Source organism: Tarenaya hassleriana, unplaced genomic scaffold (genome assembly GCF_000463585.1).
Source record: "Tarenaya hassleriana unplaced genomic scaffold, ASM46358v1 Cleome1, whole genome shotgun sequence".
NCBI lineage: Eukaryota > Viridiplantae > Streptophyta > Magnoliopsida > Brassicales > Cleomaceae > Tarenaya > Tarenaya hassleriana.
In genome coordinates this window covers 1,653,191-1,668,844 of record NW_010960187.1, presented here as the reverse complement: position 1 = coordinate 1,668,844, position 15,654 = coordinate 1,653,191, and the positions used below count along the sequence as shown (strand labels likewise).

General features: G+C 35.2%; 2 protein-coding genes and 1 pseudogene across 2 annotated transcripts in view; 2 read left to right on the top strand and 1 right to left on the bottom strand.

Annotated features, from left to right (window-relative positions):
- Window positions 1–1,806: 1,806 nt before the first annotated feature.
- On the top strand, window positions 1,807–4,523 carry LOC104824438 (annotated as a pseudogene).
- Window positions 4,524–6,889: 2,366 nt separating this feature from the next.
- On the top strand, window positions 6,890–8,541 carry LOC104803899 (E3 ubiquitin-protein ligase PUB22). Its single transcript, XM_010528028.2, has one exon. The coding sequence runs from the start codon at window positions 7,065–7,067 to the stop codon at window positions 8,367–8,369; it is 1,305 nt and encodes a 434-aa protein (XP_010526330.1). The 5' UTR covers window positions 6,890–7,064; the 3' UTR covers window positions 8,370–8,541.
- A 6,441-nt stretch (window positions 8,542–14,982) lies between these two features.
- LOC109116335 (dof zinc finger protein DOF3.5) overlaps window positions 14,983–15,654 on the bottom strand; it is a 1,211-nt gene continuing 539 nt past the window's right edge. Inside the window, exons 2-3 of the mRNA XM_019201542.1 lie at window positions 15,601–15,644; window positions 14,983–15,452 (exon numbers count right to left, since the gene is read on the bottom strand). Of these exons, the coding sequence (XP_019057087.1) occupies window positions 15,142–15,452; window positions 15,601–15,644 (355 nt within the window). The 3' untranslated portion in view covers window positions 14,983–15,141. The remainder of the gene's footprint in view (window positions 15,453–15,600; window positions 15,645–15,654) is intronic.

Sequence of the window (15,654 nt, the reverse complement as noted above, 5' to 3'; positions counted from 1 at the left end):
TTTTAAGAAACATGACATTGGTTTGGTTTTGTTTTTATTTGAATTTCGGTTTATTTCTGGTTTGTTGTGGTTTTGATTTCATTCTTTTTTAATAACTGGGAATCGACAGCCACACGAAAGATGTAAACCGGTCTTAAGCGTCCATAAACGACAATCTCGATTAACCGGATTGGGTTATGAACTTCAATTCTTCTTAGGGCGTTGGTTCCAGCGTCGTGGCCTTTTATCTGATGTATGGATTGGAGTCTCTGTTTCTGTCGAACACGAATATCACCGGCTCCATTTCCGATGTCTTTCCTAATAACATAGATAGTTTTGGTATTACGAAAAAAAAAAAGTATACAAAATCCGATTATATAGTATAATTGTTAACGAAAATTTTAATATAGGTTGCAAAGAACCCTGAAATTTTTTTTGTCGCATGCCACGTTACCATTACATACGATTATAGAATTAATAAAATTTTAAATGATGGAGATAACATTTGTCATTGACCTTTATCCATTATAAAACCCAAACAGCCCCTGCTTGAGTGAAACTTTGTTTGATGATATCGTTGAAAGCAAAACGATCGAAGGGGAAAATGAAACCCAAGTTTATAGTTGCGTCGGTTTAAATATTTTATGGTGTTTTGGTATAAATTTTCAGAAGTTTGAAAACTATATGGAAATATACACTCCTCTGCTCCGTTACAGAAATGTTTACGCAAATTATATAGAAGTATTTACGTAAGGGGGGGGGGGGTATATGGAAATATAGTTTATACAAATACATAGAAATATTTACAAGAAATTGGTAAATACAATCTGCTATGTATATACAATAACATTCGCCTAAGATGACATTAATACCCTAATGAAACCACCCAAAAGTCCCGTTCAATGTAATTGTCAAAATTGATGCTTTTATATATATATGAAAATACGTATGCATCGGTACAGATCATCGCCAAATCTTTTATATATACATGTATATAAAAGACTAAGTCGTAAGTCCATCTTCCACAGGACAAGCTAACAAAAATATACAAATGGTCAGAAAATATCTTGATTTATTCCCTTTCAAGACAGAACAAGGAGTTGATTTTGTCGGAAAACGATATCGTCAGTCTCTGTAGCTTTCAGTAAGCCGGCCAAGGAAATGATGGTTTACACGCAATCACATGAATCAGGTGACTGAGATATGTATTTTTTTGCATTAAAGGCAATGACTTTGCCACTACGTTAACTGCAAGTCTAGAGGAATTCCAACGTCGAACGAACCAAACTTCTCTTTTTAACTTGGTTTTTAATTCCCCTAGCTCTCACAATGGGGCGGTTCTATTTGTTGATATGGGTTGTGATCATAGTGGGAAAGATGCGTGGATACAGCTGCTGTATCCAGAAGGAAAGAAAGGGTTTGCTGGAGCTTAAGAAGTTAAGAACTTCCTGTACAAGGACAGTTCCCTTGAAAACGACCGGCTTGATAGCTGGAGTGATGTCACAGAGAGTGATTGTAACTGTCGACAAAGAGTTTCGTGCGATCCCACGAGCAAATGCATGATCCGGCTTGCTCTGGAGTTCACGAATTTCCGATTATCATATCATCCCCTAAATCTTTCTTTACTCCATCCCTTTGAAGAGATGCACTTTTACTTTCATCATAAGTTGAAGCTGAATTCAACGGAGAAGCATTGTGTTGTTCTAAAGCATTTAGTTACACTTCAGTTGAGTGATCAATCTTTTGTCTTTATAATCACAATGTGGGTGATCATTAGGTTACAAAAGCCTCGGACGCTTCAGAAAACTTGAGATTCTCGATCTCTCTTACAATCAATTCAATAAGAACATCTTTCTCTTCCTCAAGGCTGCTGTGTCACTTAAGACCTTGAACCTTATTGGGAACAATATGAATGGTGCTTTTCCTATGGAAGGTATGTTTTTTTTGTTTTCTTTTATAACCTGTACATCAAATTTGTTGTCTGATTGAATCTCATATGATAAATCTCCATGAGAAGGATTCGTATCATTCATATCGTTGTATTCCTGACGCCGGCTTTCTCCTCTATTTGTCTTTTAACTCTGCTGCAGAAGTAAAGAATCTGAGAAATTTGAAACTACTGGATCTAAGTTGGAACAGTTTGAGTGGCTCCCTGGACGAGGTATTAGTAGTATATTGAATCTGAGTGAAAACACTGTAAATCCTTCTCTTCCAACATATTTTATCTTCATCGGTAAGAAATTTATTGCTTGTAAATTGATTCAAACGGCCAAAAACTTGCAGATACGAGTCACTTTTACGTTTCTTGAAATGATCTTTTCTTGGATTGTTTCTCTTGTCGTGCAGTTAGCCAATCTGCCTAAGCTTGAAGCCCTGGATATAAGTTATAATGTGTTTACGGGCACTAGTTATGTCGGTCACAGTTTGAATGACAGAAAGATAGTATCTCAATGCTCTAGAGTGAATTTTGTTGATTTCACATTGGTTTACTGCAGGAATATGCAAACTGAAAAATCTGAAAGAGCTTGATCTTAGCGAAAATGAATTCGTCGGTCAGCTTCCTCTATGTTTAGGTAGCTTACCCAAGCTCCAAGTTCTTGATATCTCATCCAACTTATTAAGTGGGAAGGTGGAGTTTCCTATCAGTAATCTTGAGTTGCTTGAATATTTGTCGCTATCCGATAACAACCTCGAAGGCATATTCTCTTTCAACTTAATCGCCAACCTGTCGAACCTCAAGGTGTTCAAACTTTCATCGAGATCTAATCGGCTTCATGTAGAGACAGAAACTTCTCTGCAACCAAAGTTCCAACTGAGTGTTGTGGAATTACCAAACTGCAACCTTGCAGAAGTCCCAAGCTTTCTCATGCACCAGAGGGGCTTGCGTCTAATCGATCTTTCCAACAACAGGTTGTCTGGAGCTTTCCCCTCTTGGCTGTTGGAGAATAACCAAGATCTTGAAGTTTTGCTTTTGCAAAACAATTCATTCACTAAACTTCTGCCACTGCCAAGACTAGCACACAACTTGCAGGTTCTTGACGTTTCGGTCAACTGTATTGGTGATAATCTTTCCGAGGATTTTGGACAAATATTCCAAAATATAAGGCATCTGAGTCTCTCCAATAATAGACTTGAAGGTAATTTTTCTTCTTTTTTGGGAGAGATGAAAAACCTCCGTTTTTTGGACATGTCTCATAACAATCTCTCAGGGAGCCTGCCGAGAAGCTTTCTAATGGGTTGTTATTCGTTGGAGATCCTCAAGTTGTCTCACAACAGATTTAGCAGCCGACTTTTTGCAGAATCGACAAACTTGACTTCTTTGAAGGTGTTGAGTGTGGACAACAATCTGTTCACGGGAAAGATTGGAGATGGTTTGGTGAATCTGAATTCGCTGCAAGTTCTCAACATCAGTAACAACTGTCTCTCAGGCAGCATACCAAGTTGGCTTGGTAACTTATCTTGGTTGTCTGTTTTATCAATTTCAAACAACCTTTTACAAGGTGCAATACCCGCTTCATTTTTCAGCAGCCGCCTACTCAGTTTCTTGGACCTATCTATGAATATGTTATCGGGGAGCTTACCTCCGCGTTTCAGTTCCTATGTTCGGGAGCTTGGTGATGTACCTGGACAATAATTATCTCACAGGGTCTATTCCGGACACATTGCTGGGAAACTTTAGTGTTCTTGATCTCAGAAATAACAACTTGTCTGGGGATATTCCACATTTTGTCGATACACAAAGCATCAAAACTCTTCTGCTGAGAGGCAATCACTTAACAGGACACATTCCTATGAAGTTGTGTGAGCTAAGCAACATCATGCTTCTGGATATTGCTCACAATAGGCTTATTGGTTCTGTACCTTCATGTCTGAGCAATTTTTCCGGAATGAGAGGAGAGCCACTTGATTTTTCAATTGGCACGTACTTCTCGTTCGATCTTAACATGGAAAAACGTTACAAGTCCTTGCTTCTTCCGGACAAGTCCACGCAAGACTTTGAGATAGATGTGCTGATTGAGGTTGAATTTGCAACAAAACAGAGGTATTATTCTTACACCGGGGGTCCTCTTGGTTACATGTTTGGATTAGACTTGTCTAACAACGAATTAAGCTTCTCCAATCTAACGGATATAGAGAGCATCGATCTTTCTTTCAACAGGTTATACGGGAGAATCCCTCCTCAAATGACTAACCTTGATTCTCTTGTCATCTTTAACGTCTCCTACAACAATTTGTCCAGCGTCATTCCGCAAGAAAAGCACTTTGGTACGTTGGACGAGAGCAACTACTTGGGTAATCCCCTTCTATGCGGACCGCCGACCGATAAAAGTTGTGATGCTAACGGCTCGGAAAAACAAGGTCATGCAAGAGAAGATGATGAAACCGCAATCGATATGGAGGTATTCTACTGGAGCTTATCTGCAACCTATGCGTCGGTGTTAATGGGATTTCTCATGTTTATGTGCTTCGATTCTCCTTGGCACCGGGCCTGGTTTGGCATTGTTGATTCATTCTTCTATACGGTGAAAAACATGTGGTTTTAGACAAACTCAGGTTGTTGGTAAGTACAAGTACCTTGAGTTGTTGTCCGAAAGTATCTATGGTCAGTGTCGTCTAGCTTATAAAGCAAACTCAGGTTGTGCGTTTGTGATACTGAAACATATCGTTCAGTTAAGTTTTGTGATTGCGTTTGTTTCGAATTCTGTTGAAAAATATATGCTGAATAAGACAAAATAGATGAAACAGTTGTTTCGGATATATATTTATGCATCTTGCACGGAGCTCAGGTCCCTGAATCTCACCTGATAACCAGTTCTCTCGTCGGAAACAGATTTTAACGGCGAGATCCCGATGGATACACTTGTGAAGGTACTTTTGATCTGTCTTTCAACGAGTTCCCTGGTGTTTTGCCGGAATCTCTCGTCGAACCTTGATGCTTCGACAATGCCAAGAGCCGGATCAGAGGTTACGGCGGCTAGATCGAGATCTGAGGCTATGGCTGAACTACCTAACCAGGCGAATCCCGACAAGCATAGGCTCTTTCCCGAAGCTTCGAGATGTGAAGCTATGGCTGAATATCCTCGATCCCGCAGGAGCTGATGTACATCCAGACACAAGAGAGACCCTGATCCTCGACTTCAGCGACTTGACAAGGGGGAGATTCCTTCCGGTCTAAGCAATTGCACCAATCTGAACTGGATTTCCTTGTCGAATAACCGGTTAACCGGTCGGATCCCTCGTTAACCTGGCCGTCCTCAAGCCCAGCCTTACTTTGTATATTCTGAACCTCGGTCATAACAATTCTCGAAGAGGACGTTTCAGTGCATAATTTCCAGGGATATAACAAAATTAATAATTGCAATCATCAATCTATAAATATAATGGTCAAAACTACGGAATATAGTTTTTGTTTTGCAAACGATGAATATTATGAGGTTTTAGAAAAAAAAATCACATGGGAATGAAACAGAAAAGGCCAAGGTTGAAAATAAGTATGAATTAGGAAGAAAAACTCAAAACAACTGACCGTTAATGCAACTTGATTTTGTCGGTTTAAAAATAAGAAAACATCAAAACAAAACAAAAAGTTTTTTTTTTCCAAGAAAAGGAGGATAACAATATTATAATATTAAAAAAAATAATTTGGGAACAAAAGTAATAAAGGAGGAGGCTGCTGATAATGGGATTCTGAGCAGACCCATCAGTTCGATACATTCAACGACTTATATATATATATACATATATGCATATATATAAGCATTTTGTGTCAATACACGTAATTCATCCTTATAATTTTGTTTCGGTTGTATATGGTAATGGGATAATGACGTAATCAGCTTTAACTTAATTACCATTTGCACGATGTGTAATCATCACAGACTTTGAATCTCGAAAAACAAACTATTGTTTATTTAGGAAAATTTAGAAGCTAATATTTTTTATTTCGAAACTAAGGTCGGACATTGTTTTTTTTCGTGTTTAAAATTTTGAATTTGGTATATAGCAAAATCTGATCAAGATAATATACAATTTTGATTAAATATATATTTTTTAAAACTTAATCCTATAAATTCAAATAAAATTACAAATAGTACAATTAAAAACGATTAAGTATAGATTTTTTTAAAATTTTATTTATTCGTAATCGTCTAAATAATATATATATATATATATATGTATATAATATAATAAAAAACTGAATAAAAATTATTTGTTGCTTATTATAAGATGTACATGAACAATCCATATACCTAGAAAAATAATATATGCATTTATAGTATGCGATCGATATATTTAGAATCTAGAATGAGATTGAGCGTTGCTAGCTTTTAAGAGAATCAAATCCAATATATTTTATAATATTCTCATATCTACATATTCGAATCCGCAATTATGTCATGTGGATGAAGAATAAATATTTTCAAAAACTGAACTATAATAAATATGATTTTTTATTTTAAAAAAAGAATAAATGTGGTTTATTAGAGTGCAGCTCTATTAATTATCGACAGAATAGGTTACATTCTAAAAATAAATTTGACATAACTGATATGTTCTTTTTTCCTAAAAAAATAAAAAAGTAAATTCCCATAAGAGAATGTCAAAAGGGGGTGGCAAAGGGGGGAAGAACAAAGCCATTATGCCACGTGACTAAAATGAATACACACGACTTCACCACCGCCACGACTTATTATTATAATGATTATTATTATTACTATTATTGCATTTTCCCTCGCCGTTTTTTCATCTTGGAAAAGTCAAACATCTCCCTCTTAAAAAAAAGTCAAATCTTTTATTTTTATTTTTAAAAAGGTACAGCTTTTATTGTGGGTATAGTATTTGTATTTTCCGTGTTATTGACTTTTTCATTTTTATTTTGAACACTTCCCTTTGTCGTCGCCCGTCCACTTATATATAAACCAAAACCCTCCATTCCTCTCTTCTTCAAAATCAAACCCAATACACAACCACCAAAACTGCTGCACTTAGATCCCTTTGTCGATTTCCCTTCTTGGGTTCTTGTTCTTTTTGTCTAAGAACATCGCCTTTGAATCGTCTCTTCGATTTCGTTCTCGGATTCGCGAATGGACAAAGAAATCGAGGTTCCTCCCTTCTTCCTTTGCCCGATCTCTCTAGAGATCATGAAAGATCCTGTGATTCTCTCCTCCGGAATAACGTACGATCGAGACAGCATAGAGACATGGCTGTTTTCCGGCAAGAACAGGACTTGTCCGGTCTCCAAACATGTCGTGCCGGCCGACTCAGATCTCACACCGAACCACACTCTCCGCCGTCTGATCCAGTCTTGGTGCATTCTCAACGCTTCTCACGGCGTCGAGAGGATCCCGACTCCGAAGCCTCCCATCTCCAAATCCGAGATCGAAAAGCTGATCCGAGAATCGGGATCGTCGCATCAAGACCAGGTAAAGATCCTCAAAAGACTTCGTCAGATCTTGTCAGAAAACACCGCGAACAGACGGTGCTTAGAAGCCGCGGGAGTTCCGGGGTTCTTGGCCAAGATTGTGGGCGAATCTATCGATTGTTACCAATCTTCCCCGTCGCCTTCTACGTCGAATCTTGACGATTTGTGTCACTCCAACATGGAAAACGGGTTTGATCATTCGAGGAGTTTGATTGATGAAGCCCTCAGCTTACTCTACAATCTCGAGATATCGGAATCAGGCCTCAAGAATCTTCTAAACAGCAAGAACGGTATTTATATCGTGGAATCGTTGACGAAGATCATGCAGCGAGGGATCTACGAGTCGAGGGCCTATGCAAGTTTGCTTCTCAAGAACATCCTCGAAGTCGCAGATCCAATGCAGATCATTACCCTAAAACCCGATATCTTCGCCGAGGTTGTCCAGATCTTGCACGACCAGATCTCGAACAAGGCGACGAAATCAGCCTTGCGGATCCTCGTTAACATATGCCCGTGGGGAAGGAACAGGCACAAGGCAGTAGAAGCCGGAGCGATCTCCGTAATCATCGAGCTTCTGATGGACGAAACCTTCTCATCCGAAAGGCGGATTCCTGAAATGGCAATGGTGGTTCTCGATTTGCTTTGTCAATGCGCTGAAGGACGGGCCGAGTTCTTGAACCACGGTGCGGGGATAGCGGTAGTATCGAAGAAGATACTTAGGGTTTCACAGACGGCGAGCGAGAGGGCGGTTAGGGTTTTGTTGTCGGTCGGGAGATTCTGTGCGACGCCATTCTTGCTGCAGGAGATGTTGCAGCTCGGCGTTGTGGCGAAGCTCTGTCTTGTTCTTCAGGTCAGCTGTGGGAACAAGACGAAGGAGAAGGCGAGGGAGTTGCTTAGGCTGCACGCTAGGGTTTGGAGGGAGTCGCCTTGTCTTCCAATAAACCTAGCTTCCTCATATCCTGCTTGAAAGGAGGAAAGATGCGGAAAGAATCAGTGAGAATCATCAGTTAAAAGACGGGTGGTTTTCAGTTATTACGAATTCCTTTTGTTTTCTTTTTTTTTTTGTGTAAAATGATTCTGTAGATAAAACATTTACAAATTGTTCATCAAAAAAATAAATGAATACACAAAAGATGATAATGTGGATACGTTAGTGTATCTTTTTCTTTTTTTATCCTGCCCACTTGTTCTCGTTCTTTTCATTTATGTGGTTTATCTCTTTCATTTAATTTATAAAATAAATAAATAACGACGACTATTGAGAGTGACATCAATCTCGCATATGGATTCAATTTCCCCAGGCTGAATATAATTTTTCTAAAATTAAATGAAATGAATTATAATTGAATATATAAATAACCTAAATAATGAAATGAAAATAATTTTTAAGTTTGTGGGTTTGATTCCTCCTCTCGGTTCAGTTGGAAAATGACAAGTCCCCTCTAGTCAAGGTGAGACTAGATCGTGAGTTTGATTCTTCCTGATGACAAGCTTCTTCCTGAACCGATCCGTTTCGGTTAGTTTACCTGCGCAGCTTGCCGGTGGGTGTGTGGGGTCGTGTGGATTTACCGTCCGCGATGTTGTGTCATTCGCCCGATCTTTCGAGGGGGGTTGCGAGGCGTTATGATGTCCAGCCCAAAGGGTTATAGGGTAGGTTCCCAACCGCTAAAAAAATAAAAAATTAAGCGAATATTTTTTTTTATGTAAACTGAATCTAAGTCGGCCCCTATTAGAACTCGGAAGGAGATGATAATTGTATTTAAAATGTAATAGATAGAAGTTTTCGAATTTGAAACCAGGGAAAACCAAAATGATCATTTGAGAAATATAAGATGCATGTGCATGTAGAACTGCGGCATGATTTTGAAGGATGCTAGATTTAAGTGATGACTAGTCTATAAGTTAATTAAAATTCAAAATAAGGAATCTTAATTAAATAATCAGAGTTCACATTTTATTTGTTTTATCGATTCAATGCACATTAAATTAGGTCAACTTTATATTGCAAGAATAATTTGTACTTGAACGCAAATGTTTATAAGGGATGCACCTCGATTTTAACAATCGTGGGAGATGGTGGTACGTATATGGACATATAACTGTCTCACTCGCAGGTGAGAGAAGGTATAGGAAATTACAAAAAAGAAAAATAATTTGAAAAAAAAATGTTTTTCATATTTTAATATTCCAAAATTAAAATTAGCGAAAAATAGATGCATTGGTGTTTTTCAAATAAATTTTAGAACTCCATAAAATTAAATAAAATCTTAATATTTCAAAATTAAAGTTAGCGAGAAAATAAATACATTTGCGTTTTCTAAGTCGTTATTTGTATTTCGTGGTCCTAATAACTCCTATTTGCGTATGGTTCGTATTTAAAAACGATACGCATATTCCTAACAACAAAATTCGCGAGTGGAATACAAATAAAATTCGAAATTTACGTACCCTTTATTTATAACTTATAATGTTGTCGTTTTCTTTTTAATTTTGAAAAGTTATTATAATGCTGGGTTTTCAGTCCATAATAAATATAAATGTTTCTCTAGACAAGCAAGGCACAAACAACGGTGAAAAAACGTGGGCAGCTGCAGAGATTTCAACTACCCACCACATACCATATAATATAATATAATATACGACCCAAAAAAATGAAAATATTCTTATTATATTAAATATAATATTGCTCTAAATGAATAAATGCATGTTTGATTAATGTGTTTGCATATGAATCTGACGTCAAAGAAATAGTCAGAATTTTCGAGCTAACGACGTCGCCGTCTAAATAGGGTTTACAAACTTAGACAGTCGGTCCCAATATCGACCACTTGTAGTTGAACGGTCCCAACATATTCATCGGACACGCAAAACGTGGACCATCGATCCCTAAGAGATTACTTTACATGCATACGTATGTTCGTGTAATGCATTTAGTTAATGTATTTTTTTTGTAAGAAAATAAAATATAAATCTAGCAATGTTTATTATATAAACGGCCCTAGGATATATATATATAGTGACATATATATATATATATGTATATATATATAGCATGAAAACCTCTTGTTCATCCTTTGATTGGGCGAATACCGGAGAACCGCGAGCTTCTTCAACGACGTCAATTCGATAAGAATTCCGAAAATTCAAAAGGAAAAGGTTGAAAACCAAACCAATCCCAAGAGACTGCTTCACATGCATACGTACATATAGTGTCTAAATTTAAAATATTTTTTTAAATCAAATAAAAAGCAAATAAAAGTCGTATTATTATTTTTTTCCAAGTTCATTTTATCGATTTATATAGATATATACAGTTAGTTATAGAATGAATAAAACACGATGTCTAATCCAATTCTTTAATTTTACTACAAGATGATTTGTTCTTCTAGATAATATGTTATTTTTGTCTCTTTTTTTTTATAATTCGGAAGTTCACCAGGTCTTTGGTCCGACTACATCTTCCAGAGGACCGAAAAAGTCCAGGTGAATGCCCCTTCCCACGCTTTGGTTTGAACCCATGGTGAGAACATACTTTGCATGTTCTCTCACCACTAAACCACCCAAACTTGGGTCATAATATGTTATTTTTGTCTTTTCTGTTAATGATATGAATACACGTAGAAATTGTTTTTTCGTAAATACTGAAAATCTATTAGAATATAATATAAAAATACGGATATTATTTATAAATAAATCATATTTTTATTGTATTTTTTATTGAACGCTTGAGGAAATCTCTTAGTTCACCCTTTCATTTTCGTCGATTCAATAAGGAATGGTGAAAGATAAATTCTCACAAGTTAACCTCCCCATGCTATTAATAAAACAATAATGTAATAAAGATAAAACCAAAAATAAAAAGGAATAATAATAAAGAAACCTAAATCTCTAAATTAGATATTACGTGACATATGACAAAACAAAAAGGATAGAAAAGGAAAATGTTGCACAAGGGAAAAACAAAAAAAGGAAACACTAAAAAAACTTATCCAAGAAGAAAGGAAAGACATGCATTTGTAAAATATTTTTATTAGTGATTTTAAACCAAACGTTCCCATGGTTTTTTTATTTAGGGTTTTTTGTAACATAATATATTAAAATAAATGTAGTTTTAGGGTTTCAATGTAATTATATCAGTCAATTTTATCTGAATTCGAAAAATAGGCTCGATCCTTTCATTTTTTTTTGTGTTCTCGAAAAAAAATTGTAAGATAATATAATATGGATCCCATGTGATGTTAGCAACAATACGCACACGCGCAGACACGTGGAGATGATTTTGAAGTTTGACCAACGAACTATAGTTTATATCTGAAATTACACGCACGTACGTACATATAGGAAAACTGAAAATGCACCAGATGATACCATTTATATGGATTAGATTTCAATAGATAAATATTGACATCGAATCGAACTGTACCCGATTCCATACGCATACGAGTGTGTATATATATATGTACGTTTGTATGTATATATCTGTATATGTGTAAAAACTTAGAAAGATTTTTTTTTCTATTTGGAAAATTGGAGGTACCTTACAAATATCATGAAATATTGCAGATCTTTGATAATTTTCAGGATAACAATACAAATACTTCGTAATGAAGATGTTTTAAATTAACGATTTTTTGTTAAAGATAAAGAATATATTTATAGGTAAAAAAAATAAATTTAATATAAACACATCATTTTCAAAATAATGTGCTAAAGAGTTTACTAACTTGTCGGATGAAACTGAAGACGAATTATGCATGGCATCGTGTGCGCGCACGTTTCTCAATAAGTTTATGTGCCAACTTTTGCCCACCGCGCATTATTACTTAATTCAGCCCAATAAATTTTATTTTTTAATTTCTAGATAATGTAAGTACAATATACATATATATATATATATATATATACGCACACATATATAATCAAACTAGTTGTTATCTAATCAAATGTGGGACTGTTAGGCGCAGGTGGTGGCCAGTTCGTCCGTTTGTAAGGGTAAGTAGTCAGTGGTCCCCAATGTATAAAAAAAAAAATTAATTTCTAGTCAATGGATGATAATATGATATGCATCATATATATATGAATGTTGCACCTTAACACGTGTGCATGAGGCATTCTACTTGTCTAGAAATAATTAAAAACGCATCATTTGTGTGCAAATAAACATATAAATTTTGAAATTTGAATGTTGAAATCTTACAATGCGATCGAACTCTAAATCAACCATAAAAGTTAGTTTAAAATAGAGATTCAATTTTTTTTTTGTATATTGGACAAGATTTTTATGCTACGATATCATTTTTTATACATTCTATTATTCGCACTAAATCTTTTTATCTATATATATAAAAAAAAAAACTCGTTCAAAACACACTAGCTAGGTTATGAATACAAACCCTAATTTTACTACAAAAACTAGATCAATCATAGAGATTCAAGCTTTATTTATATATTCAAAATAATTATCATATTTTTTTTTTGAAAAAAAAACACTAAAAACTAAATATTTCCCAAAATTTTTAAAAATTATCCACAGATTGATATAGCTCAACTTGTTGGGACCAAAGATCTTCCCAATCTCGCCTTGGGAGAGATACCTTAAATGATAATTATCCACAACCTTTATGGGGTTTCATGGAGATGTAAATGGGCCAAAAGGAGATAGCATTCCATATAATTATATATTAATAAATTTCATCGAAACATTTTAATCTATCGGTTTAGGTAACAGAAATTTACCATTTAAAATTTGTTTTTCGTTATTCGTTTCGTTCCTGTTACTATTATCGCACGTACCATGCGCCATTACTATTAACGCATTTCTATACGTGCCACCATGCCATTGCAAGATGCGGTACATTATACTTAACATAAATAACAATATATAACAAGCATTCTATATATATGGCCAAATCATAAATCTTCCGTCCATTTTATTTTGTCGAATATTGATAATAAAACTTAAACATATGGATGTTTTAGATTTTGACGGACTCAATAAAATTACCAAAATACCCCTGAAAATCAATAAAATTCAAGATTTCCTCAAGATTTTGTCGGATTCGGATACCATCGAATAATTGAGATTAGCGTCGGATACAGAACGAGATAATATTTTTCTAAAATTCGTGAAGACAAATAGGAAGTTGAATTAATACCTCAAAAAATCACAATATTTTACGAACTATGAAAAATCTGATCAATCACAATTTTTTTTTTTTGTATAGCGTTGTAGCAATTTGACCAAAAAAAGAAAAATCGGTCCTATGTGTGGAAGAGCCAAACCTCCACTCCATGTTCATGTACCACACGTGACGGCAATAAATCACTCAAAAGCTCCTTTTTATGTCCTTTTTTTCATAATAAAAGTCCAATTAGGAATCAAAATATACCAACCTTGATCATTTGAGGTTCAAAATGGTAAAATCAAAGAATGGTTATATACAGTAATTAAATAAATTAGAGCAGACAGCTTCTGTGTCATTCCTAAAATTTTGTAAACTTCCCTTTTCTAGTAATCAGCAAAATAACTCTCTCCCACAAATCAGTTTTGTATAATTAATAAAATAAATCAATTAGCAGGAAGTTGTGTTGTCTAACGATAAAAACGTAATTTTGCTTGACAATAAAATCATTACTTTTTTTTTTTTTATCTTTTATAAGGAAGTTCTGTTTAAAAAATTAACTTGGCATTTGTTATATGTTCGTGGATTTATGAACTGTTATTCCTAGCTACCTACTAAACATGTGCTATTACTAGAGACGGTCATTTCGAATTTCGGTTCCGATTTGGTTCGGTTATATCTAGATTAAGTTATTCTCGTTATAGAAAAATTATAACCATTTAGTTTTTATATCAAATTCGATTCGGTTTAATTTTGATTTATTTTTTATTGGTAAAAAATTCTTTTAAAAAATTTGTTTATTTTTTATTCGGCTCGATTTCGGTTTTTTCAAATTTAGAGAAGTCATGACCGTTCGATTTTTATATGTGATTCAATTCAGTTACAATTCTATCTTATTGGATCCAATTATTCGGTTAATAACCAAAATGGCTTACAGTGATTACTAGAAACAAAATTTAAAATATAATGTATTTCAATGATTTCAATTTGTTCTATAAATAATCACACAAGAAATTGTTTTATGAAAAATAAATAGTTCATTCTTACTATATTTGACACGGGAAATTGTGTATGAGAGCATTTGAAACTCTTGAAAATGTTATTTCTCTCTTATTTCTTGTTTCATAAGATTATATATATATATATATATATATATATATATTCTGAAAGGGTTATATTAGAAGTTATATGACATTTCAAGAAAAGATCGTAACATTTCATGTAAACCCATTTATTAGTATGTTACGTGAAAACGTTATGTAGTATATCATAAAAGATTAGGAAATCTTTCATACATAAAAATCCATAACTATATTCATTAAGATTTACATGTTATTTCGTTAGCTTTTAATAATCCTTTTACGAGATGAAAGTTATCAACACATATTTGTACCCTTGATATAAACTCCTTTCACACCTCATATTTTACACAGATAAGAATTTACAATATGAATTTACGCCAGAGATTAACCGAGTTTAATCGTTACTCTAAAATATCCAAAAAATTTCTCATATCCAATCTTATGGTCTTATATAAAAACCAAAGTATAATTATGTATCATAGGCTGGTGGACAAAAAAGTACACACACACATACACACACATATATATATATATATCATCCATGGGCTGAGAAATCAAAAGGGCTCCAATTACCGAACAACAAGTTCGTGGGATCGTCCCGCTCATTCCCGAAATGAACCACCGGTTCATGCACTCCCTGAACCGGAACCATACCGGTTTGGTTATTAATCAACAACGAATCCGACCAAACTCCATGACCTATAGTGACCAACTCCTCACCGGGCAATGGAGGCAACCCAAAATTGCATTCTTGGACATTATTTTGTTCTTCACTCACGTACAACATCGGATGCTGATAATGTTGACCATGATGATGACTGTTGGTTTCCGAACTCCACGTGGAACCTAAAGAGGCATTTTTAGGGTTTTCAACTTGGACCAAAATTCTTGGCGTAAACAGCGGCGAGATCGATGTTTGGTCCGACGGAGGCAGAGCTACAAGACTCCACATGGGCATTGTTATTAGTACAAGACCCACCTGTCGGATTCTTACCGGAGGAGGCAGAGGAGGATTTGGGCCGGCGGTTTTTCCGGCAGGCGGCGCCCA

Coding starts and splice junctions, on each gene's coding strand:
- LOC104803899 (XM_010528028.2), top strand. CDS start 7,065: ATGGACAAAGAAATCGAGGTTCCTCCCTTCTTCCTTTGCCCGATCTCT.